The sequence below is a fragment of the Leopardus geoffroyi genome, chromosome C1 (assembly GCF_018350155.1).
Source record: "Leopardus geoffroyi isolate Oge1 chromosome C1, O.geoffroyi_Oge1_pat1.0, whole genome shotgun sequence".
Taxonomy (NCBI): domain Eukaryota; kingdom Metazoa; phylum Chordata; class Mammalia; order Carnivora; family Felidae; genus Leopardus; species Leopardus geoffroyi.
In genome coordinates, this window is record NC_059328.1 from 105504851 (window position 1) to 105524523 (window position 19673).

At 37.6% G+C, this 19673-nt stretch overlaps 1 protein-coding gene across 1 annotated transcript in view; it reads right to left on the reverse strand.

Moving 5' to 3' along the window:
- GOLPH3L (golgi phosphoprotein 3 like) overlaps nucleotides 1-19245 on the reverse strand; it is a 52309-nt gene extending 33064 nt beyond the window's left edge. Inside the window, exons 1-2 of the mRNA XM_045479076.1 lie at nucleotides 19024-19245; nucleotides 16745-16940 (exon numbers count right to left, since the gene is read on the reverse strand). Coding sequence (XP_045335032.1) covers nucleotides 16745-16927 — 183 coding nt within the window. The 5' untranslated portion in view covers nucleotides 16928-16940; nucleotides 19024-19245. The remainder of the gene's footprint in view (nucleotides 1-16744; nucleotides 16941-19023) is intronic.
- Nucleotides 19246-19673: the final 428 nt, after the last annotated feature.

Genomic DNA, 19673 nt, shown 5'->3' on the forward strand with positions numbered 1-19673 from the left:
GGGTATTTGCTTCTTTGTACATTTGGCATTTGATTAAGAAGTGGCCCATATTCAATTTTTTTTGGTGTGAATCTATGAGATCCTGGAGGCCTAAATTAAAGATGTCTTCTTTCAGAGAGGAAGAGCTATATTTGCTTCTGCTGAGAATCAGGCATAGGGAGGGGGGGACTGGAGGACTGCCACACAACTGGGACCACATTTATTTTATTTTTTAAAAATGATTTTATTGTACATATATTTTTAAAGCTTATTTATTTATTTTGAGAGAGAGCACATGCAGAGGAGGGGCAGAGAGAGAGAGAATCCCAAGCAGGATACACACTTGTGCAGGGCTCAAACTCACAAATGGTAAGATCATGACCTGAGCCAAAACCAAGAATAGGACGCCTCAGATGCTGAGCCACCCAGGCACCCCAAAAGATCTTATTTTTAAGTAATCTTTATACCCAATGTGGGATTCAAACTCACAACCCTGAGATCAAAAGTCACTTGCTTCACTGACTGAGCCAGCTAGGTGCCCCCAACTGGGATCATATTTAGACCTAGCTTCCCCGTTTTATTTCAACACTGCAGTTTATTCCTGACTACCCAATTCCTGGATGTCAGGACTGATTTGGTAATTTGTCCTAGGGCAATCTGGTTTTCTCATCTGTTTATTGATCACCTCTGGGATTTTAAGTTTGATTAAAAATATTTCAAATGCTCCTCCAGTCCAAATTCCTTAGGATAGCACTCAAGCTAAGAAAATGCTCACTGGTCTCTGATCCCTTCTCCTTGAACACTAGGGCTTAACTTTCCAGAACTATTTTAAGTTGGTTTATCTTTTTTAGTAATCTCTGCACCCAACATGGGGCTCAAACTCACAACTGTGAAACTGAGCTGGATGCTCCTCCAACAGAGCCAGAACCATCTGAGCCACCAGAACTATCTGAGCCCCCCCAGAGCTATCTGAGCCCCCAGAGCTATCTCAAGTACTCTTAACGTATCATTTTTGCCTACTGGCCTTTGTACACATTGTTCTCTCTGTCCAGAAGAACCAATATCCTTCTTCCCCCAACTCCTCCTTGTTCTTAAGGATGGCTTCCAGGAATCACATCTTCCATGTACCTTCTCTAACCATGTCTTTCCTTCAACTCCACCCTCTAGATTAGGTTCCCCACCTGGGTGTGCCTATATATACTTCTCCCTTACCATTTGTTTTATCACATTGTAATCAATTGTCCACGGTAGACTATAAATTAAATTCCTTAAGGAGAGAGTATCTGACTGATACACAGTATTTCTCAATAAATGTTTCTTGACAGCATAAATTTAGGATTGAAAGTAAATATGTTAACCTTAAACAAAAACAAAAACAAAAAACAACCCGAAACAAAACAGAACACAAAAAACAAGACAAAAAAGAAAGTAAATATGTTAACCTGGCAAAAGCTCAGTTTGAACCATAAACACCCTTAGACGGACTCGCATTTCCTGAGGGCCTGATCTTAGATTCAAAGCTGGGGTTAGTTCCATCCATTACCTGCATCTGGCTACTCCAAAAGAGTCATAATTTATAACTCCTCTTTAAGGAGGGAGTAGGCTTTTTTAAGGATTTAAGGTTAAACTGCAACTTGCTTTAGAACACATAATTTACTTAAGCATAACTTTTATATAATCTTGGTGATTTTATAAATCTCAACAGGTGTGCAAACACATCAGCCAGTATTAAAGCAATTAGAGGAAACTAATTTGTTTGTTTTCTCATTTCTTCCTGACCATATAACTTCTGTTTCAGGAACAGTGATGTCAGATTGTCATCAGAACCGTAAGTGAGAACTGTAAATAAAGAAACAATGAACAGCAGGATGTAGACACTATGTTTCTGAATATCATTCCCATCCAAGGATCTAATGTAAAACTCCTCAAATGAGTTTTTTTAAACTTTCTTTTTATCGAGTCATATATAATAGAAAAAAAGCTTAAAAATACACAGAATTTTAAAAAATAATTATAATTCTAAGGTTCATATTCCCCCAAATAAATCTATCTAGCTGAACTGGTGAATTCTCAAACCATCTATAATAACATCTATAAACATAATAAATGATCGTATAAGAGAAAAGAAAAGACAGGAAAAGAGATCACATTATAGAAATGTGTAATTTACAGGGGTGCCTGGGTGGCTCACTCGGTTAAGCATCTGACTTCGCTTCGGTCATGATCTTACAGTTCGTAGATCACACATTAGGCTCTGTGCTGACAGCTCAGAGCCTGGAGCCTGCTTCAGATTCTGTGTCTCCCTCTCTCTCTGCCCCTTCCCTGTTCATGCTCTGTCTCTGTCTCAAAAATAAATCAACAACAACAACAACAAAAAAAAAAAAAAAGAAACGTGTAATTTACAACATGGAAGTTTATCTGGAGGGGTTAATAGTCTAGTGCATATTTTCTAGATTTTATATGCCTAGAATTTCTATCTTAGTATTATTTACAGAAATGAGATCACACTGAGTGGCAACTTTTTCACTCACCCATTATTTTGGCTATCTTCCCACATGAGTTAATATAGATTTACCTCATTCACTGTAATGGCTACCTAGCAGTGCACTTTAGATATACTATAATTTATCTATCCAAGCCCTACTGGTGTACATTTGCTTATAGTTTTTTGTCATCACAGACACACACAAAAATGCTATAAAGAAATATTCATTGTTGGTGTTTCTGTTGAATAAATGCCTACAGGAAATTTTGGGGTCAAAGATTGTACATATTTACATTTTTGATAATGTTACTTTATTCTTATAAAAGGTAGGGCATTGAGACTTCCATAAATTCAGACAGTCAACATTTTATGCTTTTCCACCTGGTCTAGTATTTTTTATGCAAACTTCCTTAAAGACACACCTTAAAACAACTCGAAGGTTAAAGATTTTAAAGTTGCCTGATTGGGGTAAAAAGAGGACAGAAAACAAAGAAACTTAAAGTATCATTAAAAACTATGCTTACAAGGAGTTTTTAAAAATGTTAGAAAATTCCTATGATAAAGTTTAATCAAAAACAGCCAAATACATAATTGTGTATTCAAAATTATCACAATTACACAAAATACCTTACTTTAAAAGAATGAGCCTGCTTTAAAAAATGGTTTTGTGGGGCATCTGGGTGGCTCAGTCAGTTGAGCATCTAACTTTGGCTCCGGTCATGATCTTACGGTTTATAAGTTCAAGCCCCATATCCGGCTCTGCACTCACAGCTCAGAGCCTGGAGCCTGATTCAGATTCTCTCTGCCTCTGCCCCTCCCCTGCTTACGCTCTCCATCTCTCTCAAAAATAAATCAATAAACGTTAAAAAATGGTTTTGTAATTTTTCCAAGTTACCTACATTGAGCAAATATGTTTATTAGGAAAAATATCAGAAAAAAATCTTCCTTTCCACCAAATCTGAAGATTCAACATTAAAAACTGCTTTAACCTTCCATAAGAGAAGGAATCTTACTATGTTTTCTTGAAATCTTTTTCTATATGCTCAGTGTCTGTATAATAATCTCTGGGGGGATGTCAAGAATTACCAGAAAAAAAAAAAGAATTATCAAAAATGAAAATTATACAAGCAAAACTAGTTTTTTCCCTTTAAAAAATTACCTTAGGGGCGCCTGGGTGGCGCAGTCGGTTGGGCGTCCGACTTCAGCCAGGTCACGATCTCGCGGTCCGGGAGTTCGAGCCCCGCGTCGGGCTCTGGGCTGATGGCTCAGAGCCTGGAGCCTGTTTCCGATTCTGTGTCTCCCTCTCTCTCTGCCCCTCCCCCGTTCATGCTCTGTCTCTCTCTGTCCCAAAAATAAATAAACGTTGAAAAAAAAAATTTTTTTTTAAAAATTACCTTAAAAAGAGTTAATGTGCTGTTTTTCTTTCTTCCCTTTTTTTTTTTTAATATTTATTTTGAGAGAGAGAACTCACATCATGGGAGAGAGGCACAGAGAGAAAGAGGGAGAGAGAGAATCCAAAGCAGGCCCCAAGCTGTCAGCAAGGAGGCCCAATGTAGGGGCTCGATTCCACAACCCTGAAATCATGGACCTTAGCCAAAATCAAGAATGGAACACTTAACCAACTGAACCCCCAGGAGCCCCTGCCAATAGAAATATTTCATAAAAGAGATTAAGCATTAAAACCTAACTCTGCTTAATCATAAGGGGGAATGAGGAACTGTGACCTGGATGTTATTCTGGTTTAACGCATGACTTCAGCATTACTGAGAGGCTGGACTATTAACCCAGACAAATGAACAAAATTTCTCAGTCAGCTTCATGAAGATGATGTCCTTTCAGGCTTATTCAGGGAGTTGGGTGAGGAGGGTGGGAGGGAGGGGAAAGTAGGTGATGGGCATTGAGGAGGGCACCTGTTGGGATGAGCACTGGGTATTGTATGGAAACCAATTTGACAATAAATTTCATATCAAAAAAAAAAAAGGAAGTTGGGTTAAAGATGCAAAGCTAGTCATAATGATCAGGTTATAAATTTTCTCAACTTCAGTTGAAGTTTTTTTTTCCTTAAAATAAAACCATCGTCAAAAGTTCAGAAAATTAAAAAGGAAACATAATAATGCCTTGTCAGTGAAAGAGAAATTCAAAATAAAGGAAAGCAACTGGTCATCTTTGAATATTCCTTCATAAGGTTTAAATCACATTCTGGCCAAGAAAAATATCCTTCATTTCTTTTTTTGTTTAATTTTTTTTTTTTAACATTTATTTATTTTTGAGAGACAGAGCACAAGCAGGGGAGGGGCAGAGAGAGAATGAGACAGAATCCGAAGCAGGCTCCAGGCTCTGAGCTGTCAGCACAGAGCCTGACGTGAGGCCCGAACTCACAAACTGTGAGATCATGATCTGAGCCGAAGTCGGACGCTCAACCAACTGAGCCACCCAGGCGCCCCGAATATCCTTAATTTCTTACTCTAAAAAACTTAAAAGTGATTGTAGCACCAAAAGCAGAAATCTCTATGATTTTCTTTTCCCACAATCTGTTATTTATGAGAAAAAGGAATTTTCACTGCTACACAGTATCCAAAGAAAAAAGAAGAAAACAGATAGTTAAGGGGAGTAAAAATCTGAAAACATGTATGTGGCCCTAAATCTATTCCCCCACAACTCTTTTTTTTTAATTAAAAAAAATTGTTTTTATGTTTTATTTATTTTTGAGACAGAGAGAGACAGAGCATGAGCGGGCAAGGGGCAGAGAGAGAGAGAGAGAGAGAGAGAGAGACACACACACACAAAATCTGAAGTAGGCTCCAGGCTCTAAGCCGATAGCACAGAGCTGGATGCGGGGCTGGAATCCACAAACTGTGAGATCATGACCTGAGCCGAAGTCAGATGCTTAACCAACTGAGCCACCCAGGTGCCCCACACACAACTCTCAAATAATTTAAAATAGATTTAAAAACACTTAAAGGTAAGTATAGTATGTTCAAACCTCAGAAGAACAAAACTAGGTAAATGTAGATACACCTTGTGTTTTCAAACAGCTTTTTCTCCCTGATTAAAAAGCAGTGTATATATATTTCAGAAAAATTGGAAAGAAAAAAAATCTTAAAAAATTAATATGATGCATAAATTTCATCATCCTATTATCTCTTGGGCTTATGTAAAACCAGATTTTTCTTTAAACACACAATACACATTTCTTCTCTCCTAACCACTAATTTCCCCATATGCTTCTTCCCCAACTTCAATCTTGGGGCTATCCTTCACAGAACAGCTTTGTATGAATTATGAAATGACAGAATGTATATATTATAAATTGTCACAAAATACTGGGGAATAGAGGTAGAACAAACTGTGAGCCACACAGTTTGTAATCTCATCACCTTTCATAACAGGGAGTCAATAGGATATGGTGTAAAATGGAATCATGTGGTTAAGAAAATGTCTTGTTTTTTTCTTTTTAACATCTTTGGCTTAACATTCTCAAACACACATCAAAGAGAGAGATTATGAACCTCTATGTACCCATGACCTAGCTTCAACAGCTATCAATATATACACATCTCTCATCTATACATGTCCCTGCTCCCCAGATTATTTCAGTACAAATCCCAATCATTGTAACATATCATCTATAAAAATCACCATACTCTCCCCAAGACATGCAGGTTTTTAAAAAACTGTAATACTAATATCATACCTAAAAATTAACAAGAATTCCTTAATTTTATCAAATATGCAGTTAGCCTTCAAATTCCATCAATTGTTTAATACATATTTTTTTAATGTTTATTTTTGAGAGAGAGAGAGAGAATGAGTGTGTGTGTGTGTGTGTGTAGGGGTGGGGGCAGAGAGAGAGGGAGACACAGCATCTGAAGGAGGCTCCAGGCTCTGAGCTGTCAGCACAGAGCCCGATGCGGGGCTTGAACTCACAGACTGTGAGGTCATGACCTGAGCTGAAGTCAGGCGCTAAACCAACTGAGCCACCCAGGCACCCCAATACATATTTTTATATAGCTGGTTTGTTTCAATCAACAGCCAAACAAGGTCCACACATACATAGCTTTATGTTTTTCATAAGATCTTTTTTTTTTTTATCTTTAGTGGGCCTTTTAGTAAATAATATTTTGTGATGAACAAAAGCAAGATTCAGTTTAACTTTAATTTCCCTTTTATGTAAAATTCAAGTAACATCACACATCACTTTTTTAAAAAATGGAATAAATCATTCTACTTGTGCTATTTTAAAAGTAAAATGTAATAAATATAATTTTACTTAAATTTAACATAAGAAAGAGAAAATGAAGTGAAACTGAAGGAATTATTGAACTTCAAACATTTCTTTATTATAAGAGGTATCTCCTACAAGACTGCTAAGAAAGATTATTAAGAGGTACATAGAAAAGTCTATAAGGATTTTTCTATAAATATTTTAATAGCAATTACTTTTCAGGGGTGAGATTATGGGTGAATTTTATTCTCTTCTTTAAACTTTTTATAGGGGCACCTGGGTGGCTCAGTCAGTTAAGCATCCAACTTCAGCTCAGGTCATGATCTCACGGTTGGTGAATTCGAGTCCCGTGTCAGGCTCCATGCTGACAGCTCAGAGCCTGGAGCCTGCTTCTGATTCTGTGTCTCCCTCTCTCTCTGCCCCTACCCCACTCATGTTCTGTCTCTCAAAAATAGATGAATGTTAAAAAAAATTTTTTTAAGTTTTTATAAAAAATTGAGGTATAATTTATATAGAATGAGATGCACAGATGTTCAGTTTGTTTTGACAAACGCATATATCCCCATATTTCACAGCCCTATCACTAAGTTCTCTCATGTAGACTTTTATCTCAATTTCTTAGTATAAACATATTTTACTTTTAAAATAATAAAGATTTTTTTAAATCTTAGACCGATATTTATTTATTTATTTAAATTAAAAAAAATTTTTTTAATGTTTTATTTATTTTTGAGAGAGAGGCAGACAGAATGTGAGTGGGGTGGGGTGGCGGGGGCAGAGAGAGAGGGAGACACAGAATCTGAAGCAGGCTCCAGTCTCGGAGCTGTCAGCAGAGAGCCCGACGCGGGGCTCGAACCCACAAACGGTGAGATCATGACCCCAGCTGAAGTCTGAAGTTGGACGCTCAACCGACTGAGTCCCCCAGGCGCCCCCTCTTAGACCGATTTTTAAAAGAAGTCAATAATACCATAAAGAAGGGTGAGCACAATCCACCAATTAACACATGAAAACCTGAAAACACTTTATTCAGTCTCTATTAAGTACGCCCCATTCCCAATGTGAGGCTAGAACTCACAACTCTGGGATCAAGAGTCGGAAGCTCTACTGACTGAGCCACCCAGGCCTCAGTAGTTTTTTCTATTTGCCATTCCCACCTTAAACCTTCTGGACAACTGTGAATAGGAGAGAGCAAACACAGAAAGTAATGAGTAACCTCCAAGGAATTTCCTCCTCTTCCATGATTTTTGTCTTTCTCTTCCATGTTCTTATAGCACTTTTTGTACCTTTCTTACAGCACTTACATACTGTATCTAGTAGTACGGTTATTGTTTACATATCTTTTCTCCCATTTCAGATTCAAATGCTTCTTGATGAAAGATAAACACATCTTAATTATTTCTGTTTCCTTACTTTATTCAGTAGCTTGGACAGAGCAGGTGCTCAATAAATGGTGCCTGACTTGAACTAAAGGAAACATCACATCATTATACAGTTTTAATGACACTTCCTGAGGTTGAACTGCACTCCAGGTGGGTATAAGTAAATATTACAAAATTATCTCTAAAACCTTCCCACTTCCTCTCAACTCTTCTAAATCATTGTTATGGGGTTAACTGTGTCTCCCCAGAATCCATATGTTGAAACCGTAATCCCCAGTACCTCAGAATGTGACTGTATTTGGAGACAGTGCCTTGAAAGAGCTGATTAAGTAAATAAAGCTTTTAAGGAGGCCCTACTCCAATCTGACTGGTCTTTATAAGAAGAAATTTGCACACAGAGACACTAGGGATGCATGTACAGAAGAACAACCATATAAGGACATAGTGAGAAGACGGCCATCTATCTGTAAGCCAAGAGGCCTCAGGAAAAACCAAATCTTGGACTTCAAGCATCCAGAACTATGGGGGAAAAAATTCTGTTGTTTAAGCCACCCAGTCTGTGGTATTTTGTTATGGCAGCCCTAGCAAACTTAATACAACATACTCCTGCACAAAAATCTAAAAGAAGCTTGTGTATTCATTTGGTCTTAGCTTTAAAGAAAGGGGTGCCTGGCTGGCACAGTTGGTTAAGATGTCCTGACTCTTTTTTTTTTTTCTTTCTTCTCCCCCCACCCCCCACAAGTGTCCTGACTCTTGATTTCAACTCAGATCATGATCTCACTGTTTGGGAGTCCAAGCCCCGAGTCAGGCTCCACACTGATAGCGTGGAGCTTGCTTGGGGATCCTTTCTCTTCTCTCTCTGCTCCTCCCCTGCTCATGCACGTGCGTGCACTCTCTCAAAAAGAAATAAACCTAAAAAAATAAAATTAAAGAAAAAGAACCCTACCTACTCATTTGTATCTTTTTAGTATAATAGTCTCCTCTTCCTTCCATAAGAAAAATGTATGACATGGGATCTAATCTATGGCTGTCATTGTGAACTGAGAAGAAAAATATAATGCCTATTTATTTACACACTAGACTTTCTGAAGATATGGTTATAATAAATATCATTTATTGCCTCTTTTAAAGCTTATTTATTTATTTTGAGAGTGAGAAAGTGCATGAGGAGCGGAAGGGCAGAGAGGGAGAGAGAATCCCAAGAATCCCTGATGTGGGGCTCGAATTCATGAACTCTAAGATCATGACCTGAGCCGAAATCAAGAGTCAGATGCTTAACTGAGCCACTCAGGCACCCCTCATTTACTGCCTCTAAACATTTTTCATTTTGTAAATTGGATTATTGAAACTTCTTATTGGACTTATTGTTTCTTATATGTTTACTTTTTTTTTTTTTTTTTAAGTTTACTTATTTGGGGAGAGAGAGAGAGCATGAGCAGGGGAGGGGCAGAGAGAGGGAGAGAGAATCCGGAGCATGCTCCGGCTCTCAGCACATAGCCCGATGCGGGACTCGAACCCACCAACCGTGAGATCATGACCCAAGCGGAAATCAAGAGTCAGATGCTTACCCGACTGAGTCACCCAGACACCCCTGGACTTATTGTTTCTTATGACCAGCGTATCTTGTTTGACAGAAGAAAGAAAAGAGAAAAAATGTGTAGGACTTTCATATTTCCTCCTTAAAATGTGAGGTAGTAGGATGAAATTAAGATAAAATTGTATCATTGAGAATTGCTAAATGGTACTTTCTCTTATTCTGCCATTATTGATGTCAACTTAATATTTTTATGGGATCCCAAAGTCTTTAAGAGTGCGCTTTGCTAAAACAAAACAAAACAAAACACAGTGGGCTTTGCTAGGGTATTACATATTGGAATAAGAAAACCACGGATAAAGCTTGAGAAAAATAACTTGTGCCAAAAATTACTGCAGGACATAATAATCTTTCATCTCTATAGGAGGTATAAACTCCATATAAAACTATTTTAGGAGATGAAATATTTGGTTTTCCACTAAGCATTAACAATTTTCTTTGTTCGGCAAGAAATATAGAAAAATATGTGATACGTGTTTTGCAAGCATGCCCCTTCTTAAACTGTACTTGGAGTCAGTTTGAACATAAATTCCATCACTTCTTGGCCAATTAACCATCTGACTTTGCTTTCATAAAGAGAAGATGATGTTTGCCTTGCAGGATCAAGCATGAGAAAGTACAAATTGTTTTGAAGACTGTTAAGTTGTATAAACACACAAAAAAAGGACACAAAGACATGGACTGGCTCACATCAAATGTATAGGTTCAGTGGCTACAGCCAAAGGTCCAAATATAAGTAGGTGGTTTTTATCTTAATATCCATGCCAGATATTTTGAAAGAGAACAGTGTGCAGTTAGGGGTTGGGGGTATACGGAGAGGCAGGCCTCTCAATTAAATAGCTTAAACTATATTTCCTACTGTTAAAATAGGACTTTGGTCTTCCATTTTTCTTCTTTTTGTACCAATAGTAAATTTGGGGGGTTATATGAATGGATATAATAAAAAAAACAAAACGGTTCTTTTTTTTTTTTTTAACAGCCTATGTTAATAAAAAACCACAAAACCTGACAAACAAGTCTTTCTGATACACTTGCTCTATTTACAATGGCAAAAACTACTGACAAGGGATTTATTGTTCATTTTGTGCAATCAGGAAACTAAAAGACCAGGCAGTGACCTAAATGAGACTTTTAAACTTTTGATTTTAATAAAATATTTTAGGACCCAGCAACTTTTCCTTTCCTTTTTTTTCTTTAGAGAGAGAAAAAGAGTGAGAGTGGGGGAGGGAGCAGAGGAAAAGAGAGAACCTTTTTTTTTTTTTTTTAATTTAAAAATCTGTCAGCGCAGAGCCTCACACTGGGCTTGATTTCACAAACCGTGAGTGAGGTCATGACCTGAGCCAAAATCAAGAGTCATACGCTTAACTGACTGAGCCACCCAGATACCCCTGATTTATCATTTTTCTATATATATGAATAGTGGCATTGTTTGAAAGAACATAACTGATAAATACAAGAATATTCTTATCAGCACTGTCTATAATGGACTCCTGAATGTCTGTTAACCACGAGAATGAATGAATAGTGGTATACTGATATAACTGAAATACTATATTCCAATGAACTGAAGTAAATTAAATGATATGCAACAACATGGGATGAATCTCAAACATCATATTGAGCAAAAGAATACGTAACAGTATCATCGATAGATACGGAACAGCATAATCGAATAACATACAGTTTAAAAACATGCAAAACTAAAATACATTGTTTAAGGATATATATACATGTTCAGAGTAGGAGGAAGTGCAGTAGCACGTGATTAGGGAAGGGTACAAGAGGATGACCCCACGATATGTGTTTTATATATTTTTCTAGATACACTGTATTTCACAATTTTAGAAAGGTTAAACAATAAAATACAGAACTGAATGCCCAGCTAAGTTTTGGTAGTTGAGTTTCAAAACAACTGAGTTCATTTAAAACTTTTTTTTTTTTTCAACGTTTATTTACTTTTGGGACAGAGAGAGACACAGCATGAACGGGGAGGGGCAGAGAGAGAGGGAGACACAGAATCGGAAACAGGCTCCAGGCTCTGAGCCATCAGCCCAGAGCCCGACGCGGGGCTCGAACTCACGGACCGCGAGATCGTGACCTGGCTGAAGTCGGACGCTTAACCGACTGCGCCACCCAGGCGCCCCTAACTGAGTTCATTTAAAGGAGATGAGATGTTTTTAAATACCTGTTGTGATTCCATTTGCAAATCACTGAAACTATCACAAGCATTCAGCTGATTTTTTTCCCCCTAGAACTTGTTTCTCTTCACAAACTAACTCTTGCTCATCTTCAGAATTCAGGTTAAGAGTTATCACCTCCCAGAAGTCTTTCCCAGTATCTCTTTCCTCCCCTATCCCACTAGCACTCTCTACCACCCACTTGGGTTGGGTTTCTTTCCTCTTTGTTCCCTCAGTCCCCACAACACAGTCACACATATATCACATGCACTGCAATGGTCTGCTGACTTTCCCTATCCCCCTTCCAGTGGCCTCTCCAGCCACTCTCATCCCACTAGACTATAAATGATCTCAAAAGTAGGGACTATTGTCCCTGCATAGTATTGGGTTATAAACAAAGAATCCTATGGAAATCTTCAGCAAAATTTAACTTTGGGACTTTGGAATACAAAGTTTAACACTTAGAAGGTGTTTTTGTTTTGTTTTGTTTTGTTTTTTTACGTGCCACAAACCTAAAGCCATGCAAAAACAAGAAATTATATACATATCAAAACATATACTCACAAAGAACATAGAGTAAAAATATCACTAAGTCATTAATTTGTACACAAAAATGAAATGGGCTTTGCTCTTTTCATTTGGCTGATCGCATTACTTAAAGGAAAGAATCTATAACTATAGAGAACGAACTGATGGTTACCAGAGGCGAGGTAGCTAGGAAGATAGGTGAAATTAGGTCAAAGGGATAAACAGTACACTTATCGTGATGAGCACTGAGTAATGCACAGAATTGTTGAATCACTATATTATACTCCTAAATATAAAACTGTATGTAACGACACTGGAATTAAAATAAAAATAAATAAATAAAGAGTCTAAAAGTCTCTACCTGGCATTCAAAAATCTGCCACACTCTATAGTCTGAATCTAATTTGCCAACTTTGACTCTCCTTGTTCTCCAAGAATGCCACCTACTTCAGTCATAGTGGTTACTTATCTCCCAAACTTATCAAGCTCATACTTGCAGGTTCCCTCATCCAGAATATGTTTCCTTCACTCCAGTTACATTAGTCCTACCTTTCTTAAAGGTCCAGCTTGTTTTACTACCTCCTATTCTTCCCCCATGATAATCTCTCTTCCTTCCAACTCTCTTGGCTTTTTTACCATTCTAACATGGAAAACTTGGGATTTTTACTGTTGTTTACTTCTCTAAAGATCTTTTGAATTGTGAAATATAAGACACACACAGAAGAGTGCATGAAACAAAAGTGAAAAAAGCTCAATGACTTATCTCTAAGTGAAAAATCCATGAAACTTTCCGCAAGTACAGAAACAGGAAACTGTTAGTACCCAGAAAGCTTGTGTTCTTTTCTAACCACTAATACCTACCCCCCCCCCCCCCCCCCCCCGCTTCCCACACTTCCTAAAGAAAGGTAGGCACTATGCTCACAACTATGGTAATCCCTTTTGTGCTTTTCTTTATAGTTTTAATCACCTAAATACACAAACCCAAACACTATAGTTTAGTTTTTTAAAAATTTTATATACATGAAATCACACAGTATGTCTTTTCTGTTTGGCTTCCAGTACTGAACATTACATGAGAATCATACATGTTTTATAACAATGTTCATTTTAATTCTGTATAGAAAAGATATTTATGTTCATTTAAATAAATGGACAATTCATTTTTATCTATTCTGCAGTGGATGGACCTTTGGGTTACTTAGCTTTTATTTTATTTTTATTTTTTAGTAATCTCCACACCCAACGTGGGGCTTGAACTCACAACCCCAAGCTCCAGAATCCTATGCTCTACTGACTGTGCCACCCAGGTGCCTTTGTGTTACTTTAGTTTTATAAGGTATCGAGGTCTTGTCTCCCCTGCTGGAATTCAAGTTTCTTGAAGCCAGGGACCATATATTATACTATTTTATATTTACCTTAGTATTTGTACAATGCTAAGCACATAATGGGTACCCCCAATCATGCTAAATAATGATTAAATAAATCTATGAGTAGTTTAGGAGTTGAGAAGAAAATAATTAGTGCTGGAAATCAACTAATAATTTTAGAGATAGTTATATAACTGGCATTTTGGAACAACACTACTACTTTAATAAATCAGAAGGTTTGACCTCTCCTATTTATTTACACCTAAGGATTTGTCATTTCTTGTTCTTCCTAAGCCAACTGAAAGGTAAAAACATAATTTGTCAACTATTTTCAAAATAAAATGAGAACAATTCAAAAGGTTAATTGTTACATGCTCATCTTTGAATGGTATCTTGCCAGAGTTCCTTTATTTTTTACTCTATTTCCTTAAATTTATATTAACTATTATACATTTAAAAACACACAAAGAGAAGTCCAAAGTTAGATTCTCTACAAAACAGAAACAAAAATTCTAGTATCTAAGGTCAGCAGGAAATTAATCATTCCTATTCAAAAGTAAAATAACCAAATAGATGTTTAGTTCTAAAATGCTCTTCTACAGTCAGTGAAGGTTTCCTAGGCACTGTGTAAACACCTCAAAACAGTATTTATACCACCTAATCTTCAGACCTACTCTCATGTTCTCTTGGAGAGTCAATTTTGTGTTTTCATTTGTTTGGGTTTTTTTTTTGTTTCTTTTTTTTTTTTTATTTTTTTTAACATTTATTTATTTTTGAGACAGAGACAGACAGAGCATGAATGGGGGAGGGGCAGAGAGAGAGGGAGACACAGAATGGAAAGCAGGCTCCAGGCTCTGAGCCATCAGCCCAGAGCCCGACGCCGGGCTCGAACTCACGCATCGTGAGATCGTGACCTGAGCTGAAGTCAGACCTCAACCGACTGAGCCACCCAGGCGCCCCTCATTTGTTTGATTTTTATAAAACTAGAGCTTCATCAACTTTCTCAGCAAACAGGAAAATATACTTGTGGGCAAGATTTTCTGATTTTTCCATGTCTTGGTCAAGTACGTATATGATGTCTTTAATATTAGTTTTACCAATACACAAGCTATAACAAGTCTTATAAATTTTGTTCAAGTTGGTAATCTGACATGACAAAAAATAGTGAAAGGAAAAGTGGTAAAGAAAATAAAATGGGGGCAACTGGGTGGCTCGGATAGTTAAGGGTCTGACTTTGGCTCATGTCATGATCTTATGGTTTGTGGATTTGAGCCCCACAGTGCACAACCTGCTTGGTATTCTCTCTCTCTTCCTCTCTCTTTTCCTCCCCCACTCACACACTTTCTCTCAAAATAAATAAAAACTTTAAAAAAAAAGAAAAAAGAAACAAAGGTAATTCTAAATTGAGGAATCGGTGCAGAAAAGAACATGTGTTATTAGATGTATGTAGCCAATTCATTACTAGCTAAGGACAATTATCAGAGCAAAATTTCGTATTTTTTTAAGCTTATTTATTTTTGAGAGAGAGAGAGAGAGAGAGAGAGAGTGAGTGGGGCAGGGGCAGAGAGAGAGGAAGACAGAGGATCTGAAGCAGGCTCTGCGCTGACAATAGAGAACCTGATGTGGGGCTTGAACTCATGAACCATGAGATCATAACCTGAGCCAAAGGCAGACCCTTAACCAACTGAGCCACCCAGGCACGCCCAACTTTAGTATTAAAAAAAAAAAAAATCTTTTTTAAATGTTTTTATTTATTTTTGAGACAGAGAGAGACAGAACATGAGCTGGGGAGGGCAGAGAGAGAGAGAGGGAGACACAGAATCCAAAGCAGGCTCCAGGCTCTGAGCTGTCAGCACGGAGCCTGATGTGGGGCTCGAACTCATGGACTGTGAGATCATGACCTGAGCTGAAGTCGGACGTTCAACCGACTGAGCCACCCAGGCGCCCCCAACTTTAGTATTTTTTAATGTAAAGTAACACTTTAACTTGCTAAGTTTCCAAACAGAGGCCAATAATAAATGTGCCTTTATTATTATTGTATTTACTAAAGACTTTCTTGGAAAGGAAGTAGACTGTTTAAAATATTACATTTATATTTCTTCATAACCTCTTCATTAAAGAAGAAAGTGAAACACAATAAAAAGTTAAATCACAGAGGCACGTGGGTGGCTCAGTCAGTTAAGCACCCGACTTCAGCTCAGGTCATGATCTCATAGTTCATGAGTTCAAGCCCTGCACTGGTCTCCAAAGCCTGGAGCCTCCTTCAGATTCTGTGTCTCCCTCTCCCTCTGCCTTTTCCTCGCTTACATGCTCTCTTTCTTTCTCTCAAAAATAAACATTAAAAAAAAAAGTTAAATTATAAATGAAAGATGATGTATAGTACTAGTAGGAAAGCCAACACATATATACCACAAATATGTACCACAAGACTCGTTATCGCAAGACTAATTCTATTATAAAATGTTCTATTAATAAGGGAAAACTGCAATTAATTTAAAAACATTTTCTAAATTAAAATATTCCTTATCAGTTATTGATATTTAACTTCTAAAGATCCAGAAAATAGAATTAAAAAATTATTTCTACTGTATTGTAAGAAACCTACCCACTGTTTATTTTTGTAAAACAGCTAATCATACATGTTCCTTGTCGTTTAAAAGATTTTCCTCTCCACAGCTCAAGACAACTTCATTGTGTGGGCCTGCTTAGTTTAATAGGAAGTTATTTCACCTTCAATCTCGCTGGGGAACTACAAGTACCGAAATTTTACACTGTGTTATATTCTCTGTTGTCTCTTCCAGAATTTTGGAGTAATTTTGTAATTAAATTACATTTCAAGTAATTATACTTCTGGATTTCATCCTCCCCAAACTCCCCCATCCCTCAGATGGCTAGAGCACAATTCCAAGGCCAACTGAGCATTCATGAAAATATTCTGTCAGGTTACTTCCTAAAAACATTCTGACATTCAGGAGTCTTTGAGACGGGCTACCAAACCCAACTGCATTACCTCTTTATCTTTTAGCCCCAGGAGCAATACTTCTTCCATAAGGGTGAGGCGAATATCCTTAGAGTCACCAGAGTCCTCATTGTCTGGACTCTTGTCTTGATTAGCGTCTTCCTCACTTTCCACCTTCTTTTCAGAGTTCTTGCCTACTTCAGTGCGACGGGCCCGGTGAGTTAAAGTGGTCATTCTCACCTGTTTCGGGGTGGGGGGGGGAGGGGGGGGCAGTGACAAAAAAATATCTGTATGTGTGCTTATGTAAACAAAAACATACTTATTAACATACTACAAATGTATAGAAATATGAAATATATACAAACTTAAATAAAGGAATAATGACCAGAAAAACTAGGTTAACATATCTTTCCCAAAGTACACAGAAGGCACTGACAGAAAAATAAAATCAGTGATTTTAAAGACTGGTAGAAATGATTATCTTTTAAGTCTGCCAATTTTACGTGCATAGTCTATAACCCAGGAGTATATATCCATCATGGTAATTCCTTTCACAAAATGGATCCTCCCCAAGTTAAATATTATGGGACAGCATAAACATTGTGGAGCATCCAGGTCCAAAAGGCATATAATAATTTATATGTAATTTGTATAAGCATTCAATGGCACATTATAATACACAAAAGAGAAAATTAAAAAATAAGAAAAACTAAATATAAACATATATTCTCATATTTTCTTCCCATAACTTAATAACTCACTTCATGCACTCCCTTTGGAAATCACTGCTACAGAATAATACTTAGAAGATCACGTGTAGTAATTCTATATAGCCAGAAAACTTTCATCTCTACCCCTAGCTAGCCATCTTGCAAATACACAAACAGCTGCCAACAAAAAGTACCAGCAAGAGAATATTAAAAGATTAACAAATTCTTTGTCAATTACAAAAAAAAAACCCACAAAAAAACAAAAAAACAAAGCACGTGCCCTTTTATACCATATACCACAGATGTTTTAAAAATCCACACTCAAGAAAAAGTGCAATAAATCATCTGTGATAAAGTTTAAAATTAGCGTACTTTATTTTAAATAAATCTAAACATCCATTTTTAAGATGATATACAATAAATATTTTTCATCAGAAATCATTTATTTTTATTTATTTTTTTTAAATTTTTTTTAACGTTTATTTATTTTTGAGACAGAGAGAGACAGAGCGTGAACAGGGGAGGGACAGAGAGAGAGGGAGACACAGAATCTGAAACAGGCCCCAGGCTCTGAGCTGTCAGCACAGAGCCCAACAAGGGGCTCGAACTCACAGACCGTGACATCATGACCTGAGCCGAAGTCGGACGCTTAACCGACCGAGCCACCCAGGCGCCCCTCATCAGCAATCATTTAAAAGACTATCTTTTTTAAGACCAAAAGAATGCATTCAAGAGCCTCTGTGACTGGATCCCATCCTACCTTCTAGCAATATTTCCCATTACATTACTCTCAATTATGTACTGTTAACAAACCATTTCTCAAACATGTCCCATGCTGCTACTTCTCCTCCTTTGTACATGTTGGTGTTCTCTCCTTTTTCCCTTCCTCTCTATTACCTACCCATTCTTCAAAGGTCTATTGAGGACCCAGGTAAAGCCTTAAGTGAATCTCCTTCTCCATTACCCATGTATGTCCCATGGCCAGAATTGGTCTCTCTCTCAGCTGTACTTTCACAGAACTTTATTTATACTTACATCCTTTAAAGTATTTATTATAGTCTTTCTTTTGGTATGGCTGTCTCTCAACTGTAAACTTCTTGAGGGCAGGGATATTGTCTTCTTGGGTTTTTATAGTCTCCATAGCAACTAGCACAATGTCTTTAACGTTGTAACTGCTCAATAAATATATACTGATTAAAATGAATACTCAGAAATGCATGTGAACATTTTTAAGAGAAATACAAGTGAAGTGACTTACAAGAGATTGTTTATACAAGGCTATATTTCAAATATAATTCTTGGTGGGAGGCGGGAAGAAGAGTGGAGGAGGAAAAAATAAAACATAAAATAAATGCTTACAGGCATTAGCCTTATTTGGCACTGTGAATAGGATTTATTTCCTAACCCAATCCAAAAAAACTTTAGGTCTTCAGAGAAAAAAAAAAAAAATTAAGGGGAATTTTGAGGAACTAACACCCCCTCGACATTTACAAGTTAAAAACACTATTTGAAAAAAAAAAAAATGGCCAAAACTAAATAAGAACCTCCCTCTCCCTAGAAAATAAAAAATCTGGAGGCTGTTTTTGGACGTTAGGAAATGTATATCCTCCGTTGCTTACCTGACGTTACTCCTGGGTTACGGCCCGACGCAGGCTGCAGCTTGCGCTCTGTTTTAGGGGGACACCTGTTCCCCCTCTTCCCCCCCGTCCTAGTAGGTAGAAAAACTTCTCAGCCACGCAGAGAGCACAAACTTCCTGATCCTTCGATGCAGAGAAGGAATAACACATCAGCTTCCTCAGGATCGCTAGGCAACCTACCTTGGTGTTTCTTCATTGGACCAATCAGAAACCGCCAAGGTTGAGCCCAGCCAATCGGAGCTTACGAGGGGAGGCTCTCCTCGGGCTATTGTGCTGCGATCCCCACAAACACCACCAAAAGGAGGCAGGTTTGGGTCAACCTGACAGCTGGTCAATCCAATGAAGTAACCTTGGTAGAAGAGAGGAAAGGGAGCTGAGATCCCCACCCCCATTAAATCGTCCAATCAAAGCGTTCAGTGAGCTAGCACCAGCTGCCAATCAACAAAGGTTTTTGTTGGTCAACCTCTGTAGCAGGTGTGTTAACTGTAGCAGTGTATTCTAGGACAATTCGGTGAGATGTGTTGGGATCCAAAAAAGCTAAGAATAAATAAACATTTTAAAATTGGTTGTTTTCGACAATTAGCTTGTCCCTAACTTTCCTGTTCCAGAAAAACCTGATCTGGGTCAGTTTGT